Source organism: Sinocyclocheilus anshuiensis, unplaced genomic scaffold, assembly GCF_001515605.1.
Source record: "Sinocyclocheilus anshuiensis isolate Anshui unplaced genomic scaffold, SAMN03320099.WGS_v1.1 scaffold871, whole genome shotgun sequence".
NCBI classification, from domain to species: domain Eukaryota; kingdom Metazoa; phylum Chordata; class Actinopteri; order Cypriniformes; family Cyprinidae; genus Sinocyclocheilus; species Sinocyclocheilus anshuiensis.
In genome coordinates, this window is record NW_015542392.1 from 340,627 (window position 1) to 362,125 (window position 21,499).

Sequence of the window (21,499 nt, forward strand, 5' to 3'; positions counted from 1 at the left end):
TATATATGTATATATATATATATACATATATATATATATATATATATGTCATAGAGTTGAATGACAAGTGAAATTATTTTTTAAATACAAAAAAGGGTCAGAACCCAAACAGACGAAAAAAGGGGGATTTTGGTGCATTTTTGAACACTGCTGCAACACGTCATTGGCTGTGAGCCGCACACATGTGCAGTATTATGGTGTTTGGAGTCTGGAGTTGCTATGCCTGTACATCTGGCTGCTGGAAATCACAATCTGAACGGCGAAAGTGTCCACGCCCTGAACAACGCCCTACAGCAGAGAGAAATAAACCAGTTCAACACCACTTCAAAACCAGTAATACAAACTTTATAGTACAACTCACGTGAATGGATCACTGGAGAGCCACATACAAGTGAATTACTACTGAAACTGATAAAAGAAGGATTTTGTTTAGTTTAGACACAATCTGTCAGCTCATTCACACAAGACACGTTATATAATCATACAGGAGACTGACGGGTATGTGAAAATGAGTTCCCTGACATGTAGATGCCAGTCACTCAAAGAACAATAAAAGACGCACATCTATGTGTCATTAGCCGGGTTTCCATCCAAAGTTGCGAATTTAACTTGTGTGCAAGAATATTGCATAAAACATTCGCAAATAAGCACCGTTTTCATCCGACGAGTCAAAGAGGCACAAAATCATCACTTCCTGATAAACTGGCACTAGATATTACTAAGAAAAGTGAGAGAAGCCACTGAACATAACAATTTTTATTAAATAAATATAATAAATGACTTGTGCCACAGAGTGAGCAGATGAAACAATGAATGCGGTCATTGCATTTGGAGGTGGATGCCTGCTGTTCGGGAACACAGTTGTGTAAGACAGTTCTGGGAGCAAATAATACTTTGACAACAGACTTTACTCAGGCATTTCAGAATGACCAAAATATTTCAGATGCTGTGCAACAAGATTGGTCCACTGGTTAGTCAGGTTATGCCGCATGACTTTTTTGATGTGCATGGAGGAATTTATTAGGCAAATGCTTTTCCATCTCCCATTATTCACATTAACCCTTTTTCGCACAAAAAACTCAAGTGAGCATCTTTTTTTTTTTTTGCGAATTAAGGGATTTTTTTTTTTTTTTTGCCATTTCTATCACTCGTTTCTGATGCGATACTTCAAAATGCACATAAAAACAGGGTGATGGAAACATAGCTAGTTTGAAAACCCCATAATTGTAAGGATATTATCACCAAAGCTTCTCTTAACAAGCTTTGTTATTGACAGTAAGGTACAACCTAGCGACCACATAGTAACTCCCTGGCAACCACCAGTTAGAATACTCTAGAAACCACCCAACAATCCCGTAGCAATCACTTAGAACACCCTAGCAACAACACAGCAACAGCATAGCAACAACTCGGAACATCATATAGCAACCTCCCAGAACACCCTACCAACCAACCACAGAGCAATCCCTGGAAACCACAGAGAACACCATAGCAACACCCCAACATCCTAGAAACGCCCTAGCAACACTCCAGCAACCAGCAGAAGACCTCATAAACCATCTAGCAATCCCCCAGAACAACCACATGGCAACTCCCTGGCAACCACCCACAACATCCTAGCAACAACCTACTGTAGCAACACCATATCAACCACCCAGAATACAGTAAAAGCCCCCTAGCAATCATGCAGAACACCCAAGCAACCACATAGCAACTCCCTGGCAACCACCCAGAACCGAGTAACAGCCCCCTAGCAATCATCCAGAACACACTAGCAACCACACAGCAACTCCCTGGCAACTCCTAGAACACCCTAGCAGCAACCTACTGTAGCAACACCCCAGCAACCACCCAGAACACAGTAAATGCCCCCTAACAATCATCCAGTACAGCAACCACCCACAACACCATAGCAACAGCTTACTGTAGCAACACCCCAGCAACCACCCAGAATTCAGTAACAGCTCCCTAGCAATCATCCAGAACACCCTAGCAACCACATAGAAACTCCCTAGCAACCACCCACAACACCATAGCAACAGCTTACTGTAGCAACACCCCAGCAACCACCCAGAATACAGTAACAGCTCCCTAGCAATCATCCAGAACACCATAGCAACCACATAGCAACTCCTTAGCAACCACCCACAACACCCAAGCAGCAACCCAGCAACCACCCAGAACACAGTAACAGCCTCCTAGCAATCATCCAGTACACCCTAGCAACCACTCACAACACCCTAGCAACACCCCAGCAACCATCCAGAACACAATAACAGCCCCCTAGCAATCATCCAATACACCCTAGCAACCACATAGCAACTCCATAGCAACCACCCACAACATCCTAGCAACCACCTACTGCAGCAATACCCCAGCAACCACCCAGAACACAGTAACAGCCCCCTAGCCATCATCCAGAACACCCTAGCAACCACACAGAAACTCCCTAACAACCACCCACAACATCCTAGCAACATCCTACTGTAGCAAAACCCCAGCAACAACCCAGAACACAGTAACTGTCCCCTAGCAATCATCCAGTTCACCCTAAAAACCACACAGCAAGTCCCTAGCAATCACCCACAACACCCTAGCAACACCCCAGCAACCACCCAGAACACAGTAACAGCTCCCTATCTATCATCCAAAACACCCTAGCAACCAAACAGCAACTCTCAAGCAACCACCCACAACACCCTAGCAACAACTTATGTAGCAATGTAATGTCCTTCACATTTTCTTCAGAAAAAGCTTGAAATATTGTGACTTCAGATGTATAGGGCAACCAAAGCAGCTAATAATTTTTTTTTATAATTTTCAATAATTCAGACCTTATCCTTCCAATCAAATAATCCTCTAAGCCAGAAAAGGCGGTAAAGAATTCCACTGGCGTCACTTACAGTAAACCAGAGCTGGATTAGTGTAACCGGTGGCAGGGAGGGACCCTCTGTAGTGTGCACGGGCTGAATATAAGGGTGAATCCCTGCTGGAGACAGCAGAGCCTGGCACTGAGGAAATGAGACCAGGATCTGCATGGACAATACAGGCAGGTCAAAACAAATCCCTGTTATCTCAGGCATTCCTCAAGCAGAACTGCTATGAAACGCCAAGTGACTAAAACAATCTTACCTGAAATCTTTGGCGTTTTAGAGATCCTTGCTTGACTTGTCAGTTGGCTAGCAATGAGTGATGTGAAGATTTCTGTTGAGGTAAGGAAAATGAGTAATACGAGTACGTTTATGTGTGTGTGAGATGTGTAATACGACCATGGGCGGCTTAAATACAGGAGCGAGAGGGTGGGAGTGCTGAGTGTGTCCCATACTAACTTTCTCTCCCTCTTCCACACACTAACAGCCCAGAGACAGACACTGCAGACGTTAAGGACAGCGAGTGACAGACCTGAGAGCAGCCAAGAGGTTTCATCCGACCGCCGACGGCTTGTTTAGACTCCTCAGGGAGAAGAGGCAGCATGCATTGGAACGTGGCCCTCCAGAGCGCCGAGCTCTGGGTCATTCTGAGTTTAGCTGCTGGTCAGCTGACTGAGCAGGAGAAATCAACTATCATTGACTTGCACAATGAGCTTCGCTCTAAGGTTCAGCCCAGCGCCACCTTCATGCAGAAAGTGGTAAGAAATGCACCTGACTGGAGAAACACAACAGGGGTTTTTTTTTTTGGTGTAAGCTAGACTGGTACATGAGCTACTGAATATGACGTCTTAGTTAAAGGAAAAGTACATGCAAACTTTTGAATGTTACATGATATATAGAAAACATCTTTCCCATCCACATGTGTGTGAAGTGAGGGCTGTTAATGTTTTTATGATTGGTTTTGGACTTGAGCTCAGTGTTTGTGTGTTGCATGTGAGTTACGAGGTCAGAGCATCTCATCGTCTGCCATCAATCACTGGAATCATATCTTTCACTGTCTCATTACTGCTGTAAACAATAATTATCACATTAATATCCATGGTAATTGAGTCATCATGCATATTCATGGCGCAATCCCATCTGAAACACAAGGGAGTCAAAGTAATACTGTAATCATGATTATAGTTTACCAAATGAAAACTTCTCGCTCATTATCTAGTCTCCTTTAAAGGGACAGTTCACTCAAAAATGAAAATTGTGTCATCATCCACTCAACCTCATTTGTTGTTCCAAACCTTTCTTTCTTCTGTTGAACAGGGTTTTTTTTTTGGTGTAAGCTAGACTGGTACATGAGCTACTGAATATGACGTCTTAGTTAAAGGAAAAGTACATGCAAACTTTTGAATGTTACATGATATATAGAAAACATCTTTCCCATCCACATGTGTGTGAAGTGAGGGCTGTTAATGTTTTTATGATTGGTTTTGGACTTGAGCTCAGTGTTTGTGTGTTGCATGTGAGTTACGAGGTCAGAGCATCTCATCGTCTGCCATCAATCACTGGAATCATATCTTTCACTGTCTCATTACTGCTGTAAACAATAATTATCACATTAATATCCATGGTAATTGAGTCATCATGCATATTCATGGCGCAATCCCATCTGAAACACAAGGGAGTCAAAGTAATACTGTAATCATGATTATAGTTTACCAAATGAAAACTTCTCGCTCATTATCTAGTCTCCTTTAAAGGGACAGTTCACTCAAAAATGAAAATTGTGTCATCATCCACTCAACCTCATTTGTTGTTCCAAACCTTTCTTTCTTCTGTTGAACACAAACAAAGATATTTTGAAGAATGTTGTTGCTGCATGGTAGCCATTGACTTCCATTGCATGGAAAAAATACTATCGAAGTCAATGGGGAGCAGAAACTATTTAGTTTCAACATTCTTCAAAATATCTTCTTTTGTGTTCAGCAGAAGAATGAAATGCATACAGGTTTGGAACAACTTGAGGGTGAGTAAATGCTGATAGAGTTGTCATTTTTGGGTGAACTGTCTCTTTAAGCATTGTTGCTGTGTGAAACATACCTCTTTACCATGTGAATGCAAGAATCACAGCAGTACAAAGCTGGTATTATAATGAATGAGTTTACTTTTCAAACAGAAATCATGAAGCGGCTTGATTTTGACTGGATGAAGTGTGTGTGGGTGTGTGGATGCAATGATACTGTTGCGCAACATGTGTGTGAGACATGCTGAGGAGTGTGAGTGTTTTAATAAAGCCCCATGTGGTCGTCCGGTCTTACGGCCTCGTGTTTGTATTGTGGGTGAAATTCAGAGCACAACTATGGGAAGATTTAAAGTGGAAAAGTCTCTGGTCCTCTTGTGAAACATATTTTGTTCACTTACATTTACACAACAGTGGGGTGGATTGCACAAACAACATGTCTGGGTCATATTTCACTGCAAAAAAAGAAAAAAAAGAAAATGGTCTTGAATGAAGATTAAAAAAAAAGCTTGCTTATTTATGTTTTATTTATTTATTCCAGCATAAATTAAAGGCAGTACAACAAACAAAACTATTAAAATTATTATTTAAATTTTTTTTTTTTTTTGCATTGTGGTACTGAGAACATTACTTTTTGTTTGCATTATATTTTAATGCAAATTTAAAGTTATTTAGCATTTTTAAAGAAAACAAAGCTTGTTTATTCATTCATTCCTTCATAAATGAAAGGAACTACAACAAACACCACCATAAAAATAAAATACTTTACACTACAATATAAAAACTTTAGTATTAAAATTATAATTTTTTTTTACGTCATGGAAGTGAAAACATGACTTTTTGTTTGCATTATATTTTAATGCTCTAATACTCGTGAAATATTAATTATGTTATTAATTATTTAATTAACTGAATATCAAGCCCGGTCTCATGAAAATGCATATGAATAGTACACCAAATAAAAACAAAAACTCGTGGTACTGATACGCAAAAATTTACTTTGGCGTGCATATGATACGCACGTATTTGGCGTGCATATAATACACAGTTTTCGCGTGCATATGATACGCATATGATACACAATTTTTGGGTATCAATACCACAAGTTGTTGTTTTTATTTGGCGTACTATTTATACGCACTTTCATGAGATCGGGTTGGAATATTAATTAAAATTATAATTTTACCTAAACACAATAACTACAATTATGTAAAATAATAATTCTACTTACAAAAAAAAACTTGACTTTGAGTCAGTTTTCACTCAAATTCAATTTACATTCAATTTTAAAATAGAAAGACTAAAATGTTATTTATTTTCTTAAAACATATTCCAATAACCCTTGTTTTATTTACAATTTCAAAAAATATTTTATTAAATATGTAAAATAATTAAGATTAAATTATTTATTTATTAATATTAATAAAGATTTCTGGAAGCCATTGTTGACATTTGAAATCACCAAAACAAACACGCCCCTACCCCAAAAAGGTCTCGCCCCTATTTTGATACCCCACACATACGTACGCAACCCAGGCAACAATTAGTTCTGTGAAACAAAGCAAAACCAATGTTACACCATGTCTACTTCTACAAAGACCCTTTTAAGTTTGTGAAAGGTATATTCACAAAGGAGAAGAGTGGATCCCTGAAAACATCAAAAGATCAGGTTGAAGAGCATTTGAGAACCATCTATACTGATGGAAAAAAAGATGAACCGATCGTTGTCCCCACTGACATCCCTCCAATATCACCACCACAACATCAGTTTGATATCAGCCCTCCTAAGCTGAGCGAGGTGAAGCAGGCAGTGAAAAAGGCAAGATCGGCATCTGCACCAGGCCCTAACGGCGTACCGTATAGTGTCTATAAGAACGCTCCAGATGTTTTGAAAATTCTGTGGAAAAACATGAAAGTGGCATGGGACAAGCAAATCATCCCGAAAGCCTGGCGAAGAGCGGGAGGGGTGTTCATCCCAAAAGAAAAGAACTCAACCACCATTGAACAGTTCCGCCAGATAAATCTGCTGAACATTGAAGGCAAGATTTTTTTCAGTGTGTTGGCACAACGACTGACACAGTATTTAAAACAAAACCATTTCATTGATACATCAATCCAAAAGGCTGGTATTGCAGGCTTTTCGGGATGCCTTGAGCATAACAGCATCATATGGCATCAAATCCAGACTGCAAAGAAAGAAGGGAAAGATCTTCACGTCTTGTTCCTCGATCTGGCCAATGCCTATGGTTCAGTCCCTCATTCGGTTTTGTGGGCTGCTTTTGATTTCTTCCAGGTGCCGACTATAATCACAAATCTAGTGAAACACTACTTCCAGGATCTACAGTTTTGCCTTACAACATCAGGCTTCACCACAAGTTGGCAACCGCTGGAGGTAGGCATCATGGCGGGGTGCACCATCTCCCCATTGGCCTTTACGATGGCAATGGAGATTATTATCAGAGCCTCAAAATGGGTCGTGGGAGGAGAACGACTACAATGTAATCAGAGGTTACCACCAATTCGAGCCTATATGGACGATCTAACAACACTCACAACAACTGTCCCCTGCACCAAGAGACTGCTGGAGAAACTTCATCAAAATATAACATGGGCGAGGATGAAGTTAAAGCCCAGTAAGTGCAGAAGTATCTCCATCGTGAAAGGCCAAGTCACAGACCAAAGATTTTATGTCGGCGGAACACCCGTCCCAACTGTCTCAGAAATGCCAGTAAAGAGCTTGGGGAGATGGTATGATGCGAAACTCAAAGACACCGAGCAGTTTGAACATCTAAAAAATGATACCAGCATGTACATGGAGAGCATTAACAAGACATTGTTACCAGGAAAACTCAAGTTGTGGTGCTTTCAGTTTGGCATACTCCCAAGACTCTTGTGGCCGTTAACTGTGTATGAGATCCCCATCACCAAAGTTGAAAAGTTGGAACGGCTGATAAGCACACAGCTGAAGCAGTGGCTTGGAATTCCACGTTGTTTAAGTTCCGTTGGACTTTATGGACATGGCAAGTTGGAATTACCTATTACAGGGCTCGTGGAAGAGTTCAAATGCACCAAGGCAAGGCTCGTCATGACCCTAACTGAATCCGAGGATGCAGTCATTCGAACAGCGGCCCCCCGGGTGGTAGCGGGAAGGAAGTGGATTCCATCGGAAGCTGTTCAGAGTGCAAAGTCTGCGCTTCACTTCAGAGATGTGGTTGGACAAGTACAGCATGGGAGGGCAGGGTTTGGACTCATCCCAAAAACTCCTCTGTGGCACAAAGCAACATCAGTGCAGAAGAGACAGCTAGTTGTAGAAGAAGTCAGGAGACAGGAGGAGGGTGAGCGACATGCCAAAGCCGTCTCAATGGCCAAGCAGGGGAAATGGACCAACTGGGAGGGCCTGGAGAAGAAAAAGCTCAGCTGGCGTGACATCTGGCAGATGGATGGAGCGCGGCTGAGTTTTGTCATCAGAGCCACATACGACCTGCTACCCTCCCCTCAAAATCTGAAAGAGTGGTATGGAGAAGACCCCGCCTGTTCCCTGTGTCAAGTACCTGCATTCCCTAAGGCACATTCTATCAGGGTGCACTACAAGTCTTACCCAAGGGTGCTATACTTGGCGGCATAACCAAGTACTTAGAGAGCTGGCATCAATACTGGAACAGAAACGAACCACCACAAACAACCTCCCACAAACATTGGCAGGAAAGGTTAACTTCACAAATTTCGTACCAGCTGGCCAACATCAAGAGAATCGTACAACACCTAAAGATGCAAGCTTCCTGCAATCAGCGCGGGATTGGAAATTGGAAGTGGACCTTAATAAGAAGCTTGTGTTTCCCCCAGAAATAGTGGCTACAACACTCCGGCCAGACATGGTCCTGTGGTCTCCAACAACAAAGCTGGTATATGGTATATGTTGAACAGTACCATGGGAAGAGGGGGTTGAAGAGGCTTATGAGAGGAAAAAGAACAAATATTCAATATTCTGAGCTGAAGCATCCCAGAACGGCTGGAAGACTAGCATCTTCCCAGTAGAGGTGGGATGCAGGGGTTTTGTTGCAACATCTACCACCAGTTTGCTGAGAAAAATAGGGGTGAAGGGTCGCTCTCTCCAACAGGCCATCAAGTCCATATCAAGTGCTGCTGAAAAAAGCAGTAACTGGCTCTGGATCAAGCGTAAGGACCCCATCTGGGCAGCAAGGTAGAGACAGATGGTATGCGGTCAGGCTTAGGCCCGACTCAGCCGACTCAGGGCCCCTGCCATGCAGAGCCCATCAGGGATATAGAGGGTATGGCATGGAGGGGGGTGTACCGGGTGTACCTGGTACACCGTTGAGCCTTTTGGAGACGTTGTGGGCTTCAATCAACGAAACGTCGATGAAGCAGGGTGCCCACCTGATGACCCCAATGACATACCTTACCCTCTTTTTTAACCACTCCACACCGATTGCTACTATCAAGAGTTTCCTACTAAAGGGATTGAAACATCTAGTTCTATTAGCTTTACTTACTTGTGTTGTTCCAAATACAAATGCTGTTAATTTGTTTATGTGGAATACAAAGGAGAATTTCATATTGCCTTTAAAATACACCGGAATATTTGAATCATTTGAGTATTTCCGATTTTGTAATAAGGAATGTGTTTTGTGTTCCAGGTGAAACTAATGCCTCCTGCTCCTAATGATGACCTTGCATCCCTCAGTGAACTCACGGACAGCAGTCTGCTCTACGAGATGCAGAAGCGCTTTGCTAACGACCAGATATATGTACGTAAATACACAAACACACATACAATCATAGGGGCTATAATGAAGAGGGCAGTTGGTTACTCAGAGTTATGCATTAATCATGTCACTTCCTAAATCCACAAATTGAGAATAAACACACAGTTAGGATTCCAACCCTCAGTCTAACCCGTTCAGGAAGAGCCTTTCATTCTCTGTCTTAACCCACCCTGAAGGAGTTGATGTCCGGATTCTAGCCTTTATCATACACTGTGATAGATGTGGTCTTTCACCAAGCCATCCGGTCCAGTGTGCCTTTCTCACACACACACACACACACACACACACACACACACACACACACACACTCCGTAGACGTTTTTCTTCTTTTGTTTTTTATCCGCCATCTTTATCTTTCTGTCGCTCGGCTCGGCTAATGTCCGTCCTGTGCACTGAACGCTCTCTCCTCCACATCATGAGTAGACACGCCCCTTACTGCTGATTGGCTACAAGTTTGTTTTGCTACTCGGCCCGAATCAGTTTTCTAAAGAGTTTTTTTGAAAAATCACTTACCCCACCTTTAATGTCAAATATCAACAAACTTGTTTGTGTTGTTTGAGGTGTGGGACGAGGCACTGCGTGTGGTGGCAGAAGCATACGCTGCAAAATGCATCTGGGATCACAACCCTCAACTTGAGGAGCTCAGTATTGGAGAAAATCTCTTTGTAGGCACTGGACCATTTAATGCAACCAAAGCATTGCTGGACTGGTATGACAAATACCTTCACTAAAACATAAATGAGACATAAACAATCTGTGATATGCAGAAATATTATCTATAAGCAGATGTGCAACTCATTTCTTTGCACACACAGGTTTGGAGAGCATGTGGATTATGACTTTGAAACCAATAACTGTCCTGAAGACAAAATGTGTGGCCATTACACTCAGGTGAACACTGTTTCCGTTCAGTGTGTTTGACTGGTTTTCACAGCATGAATATGCAGATGTGATGATGTGTTTCTCTGTTGTTGTACAGATGGTCTGGGCAGACAGCAATAGAATCGGCTGTGCTATTCATTCCTGTGACACTCTTGAGGGTCTGGATTTTAAAAAGGCTACTCTTCTGGTCTGTGATTACTACCCTACGTAAGTGCATTTGAATAACCCACACTGAACATCACCTCAGTGTTCTAGAATGTGTTCTAAAACACTCTATAACACAACCTGGACAGTTATACAGTATTTATTGTGTTATAAGATGCAACTTAGCATCATATGGGCTCATATGCAAATACTGTAAATCTACTGGTCTGCACAAGCTAATAATGAAATACACCTCTAAAAATATCTAATGCAGTGTCTCAACCTTTTGACTCCAAGGTCCCCATTATGCAGGACATTTCTGATTAACTGCTTGCTGTCAAAAAAAAATTTATTTACAGAAACTATAGGAGTGACAATATATTTAAATAATTAAATACAAATAAATTACATAAAAAATAAATATTAAGTAATCATAATAATTATTTAAAAATATATTAAAATCAAAATAATTATTAAAAATACATGTAATAATGAAAAAAAATATAAAATCATCAAAATAGTCATATTAAAATCTAAATAATTATTAAAAATACATTTAATAATAAAAAATAAATATGAAATCATCAAAATAATCATATTAAAATTATAATCAATTATATTAAAAATCAAAACAATTACATTTTATTTCGGAAGATTCAAGAACTGAATGTTCTTCAGGGTTCAGTAATGAATTTATATGGCTTTTTCGGCTTGTTTGTTGTTATGTGATGTGCTTATGTGAGGCTTTTAAAAATATTTTAACTCACAAACGCCAATGCCTCAGCAAAATAAAATTCAATTATTTTAATTTAGAGCTTGACATAACTTAAAAATGTATATTCTTTATAGAAATTTCCATGTTTTTCCATAACTTTTCTAGGTCTGGAAATCTCGCTTTTAAAAATTCTTTATTATATCCAGGATTTCTAAAATGTGAGAACCCTGGTTCCTAAATAAAATTAATTGAAGTAACAAAATAATAAATACAATGTCAGTTTTCATCTTGATTTTGAGCTATTTACGCATATTTAATATCTTATTTTGTCTTATATTTAAGCCATCTTACGGCCCGCTAATTGAGAAACACTGATCAAAATTATTTTTCCTTCATTACAGAGGAAATTTTGAGGGACAAAAGCCATACGAGTCTGGAAAGCCATGCTCAAAGTGTCCAGATAATCTATCATTGTGTGAGGATGACATGTGCGGTAATGTGAAGACTTTATCAATTGAGATCCAACATGAGATCAAATGAAAAACTAAAATATGACTATTTTTATTGTACACGCTTCTCTCAAAACTCTCTCTTCCACACAGTGGCTGAGAATCTCTTTAATTCATCTGAGAAGCCCGAGTCAGACGACACCGAAGCTCCGACTGTCTTACCTGAGCATCCACGAATGACGACAGAGCCTGTCGCTGTTCCTGAAGAGCCAACTCAAGTGCACGTTAAAATTGAGAGAGGGATAGAAAGTGAAGTGAGCCATGGATCCAAGATGGAAAGCATCTCCGCTTCTCTGGTGATGCTCGTCTGGCTGCTGGCGGCTCTTGTTTTGTGAAGGTTTGAAGTGGATGAGAACCTGATGAGAGGCAAAAAAACATTTGTTTTAAGGAAAAGTTCACCTAAAAATGAAAATTTGCTGAAAATGTATTCACCCCTAAGTCCATCCAAAATGTAGATGAGTTTGTTTCTTCAACAGATTTAGGAGAAATTTAACATTGCATCACTTACTCACCAGTGGATCCTCTGCAGTGAATGGGTGCCGTCAGAATGAGAGTCCAAACAGCTGATAAAAACATCACAATAATCCACAAGTAATCCACACATCACTCCAGTCCATCAGTTAACATCCTGTGAAGCCAAAAGCTGTGTGTTTATAAGAAACAAATCCATCATTAACACGTTTTAATGTCTTTAATAAGCACCAACCAGTGCTTCCAGCTAAAATATGAGTTCATAATCCATAATATTGCTTTCTCCAGTCTTCTTGTCTGAATTGGGAGAGAAATATGCACAGATCAAGCACTATTTACAATCCAGAACAGTCCTAAACAAATATGTTTGTGGATTTTGATGTGAGAGAACAACAGGAGATGGACTTTTTCACTGGAGGAAAGGTTATTATGGACTTGTATTTTGCCAAGATGTGATGCTTAAAGTTAAAAACATCTTAATTTATGGATTTGTTTCTTACAACCACACAGCTTTTAACTTGGAAAAAAAAAACATTAAAAACAATTCACTACCAACATGTCTTGGACATTTTGACACTTTCTGAAATGCTTTGCCCTGAGCCCTAATTTCTGACACTTTCTTTGACGTCTACATGGGTCTCAGAGAGGCTTAACAGATAAATGAACAGGTTTTTGCAGATTAGGCCAAATGAGTGCAAATATTTTTTTTTCCGCAAACACCATTCATCTCATATCTTGAGCGATATTGCTCTTAGCTGACATTGGTAGGATTTGTGCATGTCTTATAGTGACAAACAACAGAATCTGCAATGTACAAAACTTCTGACTCATTATGACCAAAGACTTGAATTAAGGCTGCGATGGCATTATTATCCACTATAAAACATGGAAAAAAAAAAAAAGACCTAAATTTAGGATTTATGCATTTGAATTACATAAAAAAAATTGGGCTGTATTAAATTTGCATTTGGATTAGTTTTAACACAAACAAACTACAGATTTAACATAAATTAACAAACTTAATGTGATGCATGTTCGTTTTAAATACACAATAAGCAGCTTGTGTTTTGAAAATATTATTATTTAAATTTAAAAAAATAGATGCAAATATTCCATTATAAACCATGCCATATTTTTGGTGTGCTGGCTTTTTCTTATGTGTTTCATTTATTTATGACTGACAAATATACAGCACATTAACAAGTTAAAACTGAAGCGAAAACATCAGATGATTTTCTTAGAATTTTACCTCGTTCTATTGCAGCTTTATAGGCCTCTATAGTAAAATAATACCTTTTTCAGATAATCTCATGCAAGAAGCCAGTTTTTGATCATCTATTCATCTCAATGTCTTCTCAAGTTTGCAGTAAGGATTTTGTGGAGCGTTTGATGCAGCAGGAATAAAGCTTTTGCATGACGATGATTTTTTTTTTTATAGATTTACAGTATAGTGTAGCGTTTGCGTAGAATCATGCATGATCTTTGGGGTTTTATGGCTTAAGAGACCGTTTGTTGTAATTAACAATTTAAGAAAAAGACATACTATATCCTATACTCTCAGTGAAGTTCATAAACATGACATGTATTTGTATGTACATCTTTTCATATGCAGGCTAAATGTAATTTATATTGTGTTAAAGTCCAAACTCTTCATATAAATGTGATGGTAAAAACTGGGATGGAAACACCTGAATGAACTGGAATGTGTTTTGTTTTACTGGATTGTGGTTTATGTATTAGAACATTTTAAAATGACATATGTTGGTCATTTTCATAAATATATGGTTAATGTCTACGATTGTCCTTATTTTTGATGTGAGAACTTATGCACACTTGTTTACAATTGTGATGGAAGATCGCTAATATATTATTGACATCAATAATATTGACATATTAACATCACACTGTTTTTAATGGACTCAATGTAAGTGACTGTTTTGTATGTTCAACAACCAATAAAACCAGTTCAATTGGGAGTTTAGTGGCTTTTATGTCTAGCTTTGAGGTCCTATATATTCAGTTTTAGTAAATAAACACATTTAAAATGTGATTAAAAACAGACCAAAGCAGCCTTGTACTCTAGCTTGTGTACCGTTTTCTTGGAGGAGAGAGCACTTGGTCTCCCTGACCCGCCTGACGACCTGAGGAATCAGGGCGATTGGGGGAAACGCGTATAGGCGAGCACTGGGCCAGTCGTGGGCCAGAGCATCTCGCTGTATCGAGAAGTATGTTGGGCAGTGAGAGTTGTCTTCTGAGGCAAAGAGGACGACCTCTGCCCTCCCGAAGACTGACCAGATCTCTTGAACCGTTTGAGGGTGTAGCGCCCATTCGCCCGTGGCTACCTTGCCTCTAGACAGCATGTCTGCACCAAGGTTCAATCTGCCCGTCACATGAACCACCCTTAACGAGAGGAGTTCTTTCTGTGCCCAAAAAAGGAGGCAACGAGCCATCCTGTACAGAGTGTGTGACCTGAGACCGCCTTGGTGATTGATGTCATTGATGGACAGCATGACCAACGTCATGCTGTCCGACCGGACCAAGACGTGGTGCCCTTTTAAGGCTGGAAGGAAGGTTTTCAGGGCTAAGAAAACCGCCAACATTTCTAGGCCGTTGATATGCAGGCGTTGCTCCGAGGCTGACCAGGAGCCGAATCCGGAATCCGGATTGCCCTCCAACAGGGTGCCCCAACCCAAGTTGGATGCATCTGTTGTGACTACTTTCCTTCTGGAGGTCAGGCCTAACCTCGTTCCTTTTTGGAACAGGCGAGAGGTCGTCCAGGGGGCCACAGCCTTGATACAGTGGTGGTCTACCCTGACAGGAAGCCGCCCCAGGTGCCAGGCGTGGGGTGGAACGTGGGCTTTGAGCCAAAACTGAAGGGGCCTCATTTGAAGCAGGCCCAGAGGAATTACAGAGGCGCCGGCCACCATAAGGCTGAGCAACCTCTGAAAAACTGGTTTGAGAGATGCCGCCAATCGCTGAATAGTCATGGATTTTTCCAGCGTAATCCATGCCCGCATTTTGGCGGAGTCAACAATTGTCTGGGCAACAGCTGACTCTTGCGCTCTGTGAACAGCTAACTCCCATTCTGAACTGGCTAGAACCAGCCAATCTTCAAGCTATCACAGCGGTAAAACATTCGGTTACGCGCTGCACCTGCAGGATGTGACCCACTGGAAACGAATCTCCATTGCTCAGAGGTGCTCGGAGGGATGGAGGATGAAAGCGAGCTGTTTTGTGGGGCGTTCCGGCTGAGGCGAGAACAGAGCCCCTCCTCGTCCTCTCTAATTCATCAGGATGGCTTAGGCGGATCGTGGTCCAGCACAACTCGTGGGCAGGGACCTTGATGCTTCGGAAAGGGGAAGCGTTTCACCATCCGGGGGCGCTGCTGCAGCCCAGACTCAGATTTCCTTTGAGGCTGAGGCTGCGCCAGCTTTGCAGACTGAGTGGCGGGGTTCTTCTGGCGGCTCACAGCCGCGGGGCCAGGGCGCTTGGGGAGGAAGTGACGCAGCGCTTGCAACGTCTTCTGAGCCTCCGCAAACCTTTCTGCAAACCCGTCCACAGCGGGGCCGAACAGGCCCTTTGGTGAGACTGGTGAGTCGAGGAAAGCCATCTTCTCAGCGTCCCTGATCTCAGTGAGGTTTAACCAGAGGTGGCGCTCCAGCACCACCAAACTGGCCATGGTCCGATTGACTGCGCCGTTGCTTTCGTGGCGCGCAGAGCCAGGTCTGTTGCTGTGCGCAGCTCTTTGAAAGCCTCCTGGTGTTCTTGGCCAGACTCGTCCTTACTGTGGAGAAGCTTGGCTTGAAACACTTGGAGAACCGCCATTGTATGCAGCGGCCGGCCAGGTTGGGTCGGCGCCGGATGCCACTCAGCCTACTCGTCTAACATAAACTCTATTGGCGAGCGCAGAGGTGGTCCTGCAGGGCTTAGAGGGATGCGCTGCGTGGGCCTTTAATCTGAGGGCAGATGGCGGCCACAGATGAGCAGCAACTGCTTCCTCCAGAGGGGGGAGCTTGCTGTATCCCTTGTCGTCAGCGCTGTCAACGGAGGTGAGAGAGATTAACTCAGGCAGAGTAGGGGGTGCGCCACGTCTTGGTGAGTTCTTCATGAACTGCAGGCAAGAAAGGGGCGGGGCGTTAGCGAGAGGACTTTTGACGGCTTTCCGTGCAGAAACCACTCGTCTAACAGGCCATGGGCGGGCTCTTCCGGACCACTTGAGGCCCAAATCCTCCACCGTCTTTGACAGGACACGGATGAGTTCGGTGTCCGGTTTCGGCCTCACAGGTTGAGAAGGGGGAAGGACTTCGGGCTCTCCGCCAGAACCTCTCCACTCCTTGTTGATGGACAGCATGACCAACGTCATGCTGTCCGACCGGACCAAGACGTGGTGCCCTTTTAAGGCTGGAAGGAAGGTTTTCAGGGCTAAGAAAACCGCCAACATTTCTAGGCCGTTGATATGCAGGCGTTGCTCCGAGGCTGACCAGGAGCCGAATCCGGAATCCGGATTGCCCTCCAACAGGGTGCCCCAACCCAAGTTGGATGCATCTGTTGTGACTACTTTCCTTCTGGAGGTCAGGCCTAACCTCGTTCCTTTTTGGAACAGGCGAGAGGTCGTCCAGGGGGCCACAGCCTTGATACAGTGGTGGTCTACCCTGACAGGAAGCCGCCCCAGGTGCCAGGCGTGGGGTGGAACGTGGGCTTTGAGCCAAAACTGAAGGGGCCTCATTTGAAGCAGGCCCAGAGGAATTACAGAGGCGCCGGCCACCATAAGGCTGAGCAACCTCTGAAAAACTGGTTTGAGAGATGCCGCCAATCGCTGAATAGTCATGGATTTTTCCAGCGTAATCCATGCCCGCATTTTGGCGGAGTCAACAATTGTCTGGGCAACAGCTGACTCTTGCGCTCTGTGAACAGCTAACTCCCATTCTGAACTGGCTAGAACCAGCCAATCTTCAAGCTATCACAGCGGTAAAACATTCGGTTACGCGCTGCACCTGCAGGATGTGACCCACTGGAAACGAATCTCCATTGCTCAGAGGTGCTCGGAGGGATGGAGGATGAAAGCGAGCTGTTTTGTGGGGCGTTCCGGCTGAGGCGAGAACAGAGCCCCTCCTCGTCCTCTCTAATTCATCAGGATGGCTTAGGCGGATCGTGGTCCAGCACAACTCGTGGGCAGGGACCTTGATGCTTCGGAAAGGGGAAGCGTTTCACCATCCGGGGGCGCTGCTGCAGCCCAGACTCAGATTTCCTTTGAGGCTGAGGCTGCGCCAGCTTTGCAGACTGAGTGGCGGGGTTCTTCTGGCGGCTCACAGCCGCGGGGCCAGGGCGCTTGGGGAGGAAGTGACGCAGCGCTTGCAACGTCTTCTGAGCCTCCGCAAACCTTTCTGCAAACCCGTCCACAGCGGGGCCGAACAGGCCCTTTGGTGAGACTGGTGAGTCGAGGAAAGCCATCTTCTCAGCGTCCCTGATCTCAGTGAGGTTTAACCAGAGGTGGCGCTCCAGCACCACCAAACTGGCCATGGTCCGATTGACTGCGCCGTTGCTTTCGTGGCGCGCAGAGCCAGGTCTGTTGCTGTGCGCAGCTCTTTGAAAGCCTCCTGGTGTTCTTGGCCAGACTCGTCCTTACTGTGGAGAAGCTTGGCTTGAAACACTTGGAGAACCGCCATTGTATGCAGCGGCCGGCCAGGTTGGGTCGGCGCCGGATGCCACTCAGCCTACTCGTCTAACATAAACTCTATTGGCGAGCGCAGAGGTGGTCCTGCAGGGCTTAGAGGGATGCGCTGCGTGGGCCTTTAATCTGAGGGCAGATGGCGGCCACAGATGAGCAGCAACTGCTTCCTCCAGAGGGGGGAGCTTGCTGTATCCCTTGTCGTCAGCGCTGTCAACGGTGGTGTGAGCTGCTGCTGTAGAGGGATTTACTCGGGCCGAGTAGGGGGCGCGCCACGCCTTGGTGAGCTCGTCATTAACTGCAGGCAAGAATGGGGCAGGACTGTTGACGGCTTCCCGGCAGGTACCACTCGTCTAACAGGTCGTGGGCGGGCTCTTCCGGAGCCGACCACTCGAGGCCCAGATCCTCTACCGCCTTTGACAGGACGCGGATGAGTTCGACATCCGGTTTCGGCCTCAGAGTTTGAGAAGGGGAAAGGACTTTGGACTCACCGCAGGAACCTCCCCACTCTTCTGCATCAGACGCTGCCAAGGACATGGAGTCGTCAGCAATAACATCCTCGATGATGACGTCCTCTACAGATGCGCCGAAAGAGACCAAGCCGCTCGCAGCCGAAGAGGGGTGCTGGTCTTATTGTGTGAAACACACCGGCGAGACGAGAGGACGTGGGGAGGGCGGAGCACGTGGGCGCTGAGACAATGTGACACTGCTCAAACCCACTGAGAAGGACCCGCTGCTTCTTTCTCTTAGGAGAGAAAGGAAATGAGAGAGCTGAGCGAGGGGGACCGCCTTCATGAAAAAAGGCGATCCGCGAGCAGAGACGGGAAAGACTCATACCCTCGCAATGGGAGCATGAGCCTTCAGTGAGCGCAGCCTCTGCGTGGGCGCTGCCGAGACAGGCGACGCACTCACTGTGCCCGTCCGTCTCAAGCAAGGGTTCCTTGCATGAGCCACACTCGCGGCGCGACATTTGCAACAACGCGTGCTGAAATATGTTCTTTAGGAAATTCACTCTCTGGCTTGCTATTCACACGCCGGATAGCCACAGGGAATCCTCGCTGCTTGGGCGTCTTCGACGGTGGCGAGCAGAGCTGGAGCTTCTTCTTCCTCTGCTTCTTCTTGGCTTCTTCCAGAGTGAGAGAAGAGATGATCCTCGTCGCTGAAGGAGAATGATCTGATGAATGGCGCTCTGAGCCGACTTATATAAGGGTCGGCTCTGCCCTTTCTGGCGGGCTAAAGCGCAATTGGTTTGTGCAGCTACACAAACGTGAACAAATCAGGCTTCAGTACAGAGTAAAACAGCAGTTTTCCCCTTAGCGTCTCACGCAACGGGAGAGACCGTTCGAAAGGGAACCCCTTGAGGTCGTACCTCGGCTTCCTGTTTTAACAGGAAATACATCACAACACATTTAATACAACTGTAAACCTTATGTTATGAGAATTAATAAGATTATTAGTTCAACAGTATTAACTTGAGGAGGGGTGAAGGTTTATCTGGTTAACATCGTCTAGTTTACCGTGCTGGTAGATGTTGTAACTACACCAGTGTATGACAAATAGCAGTCATTTTATTAATAATAAATTTTTCTCATTTTCTGACTAAATGATTAATTTTGCGAGAAACATATAAAATTAAAAATGCTTTATTTTATTAATACTTTTACTATTTTAATATAGAATTTTTATTTATTTTTTAAATATTTGTGACTATTTGTAATTACTAAAATTACAAAAACATTACGCTCTTAATGATACTAACACTGCAGCCCAACACTAACAAATAAATAAAAAACATAAATGCAAATCTGAAGATGCTATATTGACGTGTTCAAATCAAGGGCCTCAAAAATGATTAATTTCTATTCATTCAGCGTAATAGAATTAAAACACTTGTCCAAATACTCCAGCACTAGAATCTCCTCATAATATCAACACTGTTCAGCAGGACTGATTAACATTTACATAAAGCACAAAGCAAATGTCAACATCTCACAGTCATTTGTGCGGCGGGATCAGATCCATCAGATGGGATATTCACTCACCAAAGCGAACAGCACTTGAACTTTCTGCTCGTCGTGTGTCGTGTTAATCCGTCCCGAGAGTGACATTCACTCGGCTGAGTCAAAGCACCTCGGCTTTCTGACGCAGGACATAACAAACAAGCTTAATTGCAAAAGCAAACAGGGTTAATGTCGTGCCTTCTGTTTTATAGAGGATCTGAAAGAAAAAGCATCAGTCGTGATACCTGGTGTTTTATTAAGAGCAGACAAGTACGGTAAAGTAATAAAAAAAAAATATTTGTTTGTTTGTTTGTTTAAATTTATTTCAAATTATTTATTTATTTTTATATTTAAATTATGAATATATTATATTATAATTATGAATAATATTAATCAGTGATTATTTAAATATTTTATTGCTAGTTATTATATAAATATATTATTTATAAATATTATATTATATATTTATATTAGATTTACATATTTTATATATATATATATATATATATATATTATATTATATATTTAAGATGATTTAATAATGCTTGTTTAATTATTTGTTTATTTAAAACATATCATTTAAGGTTATTTAAGATTGTTTATGAATTGTTTACATGTATTTATTTATTTTAAATGTTTAAATTATTTATTTAAATGTGTTTATTCACTTATTTAAATTTACATATTTAAAATTATTTATTTATTTAATTATAAAAATATTTTTAAGATTGTTTGTTAATTTCCTTATTTTATTTAGTGTTATTTAAATCTATTTACTTAGGATTATTTAAGATTGTTTAATTATTTATTATTTAAATGTAATAATTTATTTAAATATTTAAAGTTTATTCATTCACTTATTTTAATTTTTATATTCATTCATTATTTGCATTTATTTATTTAAAATTATTTTAAGTTAAAATGGTTTGTTTGTTTACTATTACTTTTTATTTATAAATAAATAATCACATAAACAACCTCTGAAAGGTTACAAAATATTAAAAATATATTATACATAATTTGACAAATATACATACAAAGATAGATAGATAGTTCATTTATTTTTGCCTTTATTTATTAATTTATTTATGTACTTACTTATTTAAACTTTCCTAAACTTTGAGTTTGAAATCAGAGTTTGTGAATTTATCTCAGGGCTGATGGGTTTGGTTCTTGACTTACAACTCTTTACTGACAAGCTTCTGTTCTTATTAGTAATATTTTTCCCTTCTAAGTTTAAGAAAACACACCCACTCACATCGTTGGCTGTCTCTCACACGTTCCCATGGTCTCAGTGTTTGATGCAGTGGGGTCTCCGTGGGTCTCTGCAGGCCTGATGTTCAGATTGATGGTCCTCATCATGATGAAGTCTCGGCCTAAACTGCAGGATTATTGCGTTCCAGCGGGCCGGAGAGCTTTACCTCATCCTGCAAACCAGCACA

General features: G+C 42.2%; 1 protein-coding gene across 1 annotated transcript; it reads left to right on the plus strand.

Annotated features, from left to right (window-relative positions):
* The first annotated feature begins 3,011 nt into the window (after nucleotides 1-3,011).
* On the plus strand, nucleotides 3,012-12,346 carry LOC107692802 (peptidase inhibitor 16-like). Its single transcript, XM_016491998.1, has 8 exons — nucleotides 3,012-3,053; nucleotides 3,154-3,212; nucleotides 3,358-3,628; nucleotides 10,229-10,377; nucleotides 10,484-10,559; nucleotides 10,648-10,757; nucleotides 11,811-11,902; nucleotides 12,012-12,346. Exons 3-8 carry the CDS (start codon nucleotides 3,473-3,475, stop codon nucleotides 12,251-12,253), a joined length of 825 nt encoding a protein of 274 aa, XP_016347484.1. The 5' UTR covers nucleotides 3,012-3,053; nucleotides 3,154-3,212; nucleotides 3,358-3,472; the 3' UTR covers nucleotides 12,254-12,346.
* Nucleotides 12,347-21,499: the final 9,153 nt, after the last annotated feature.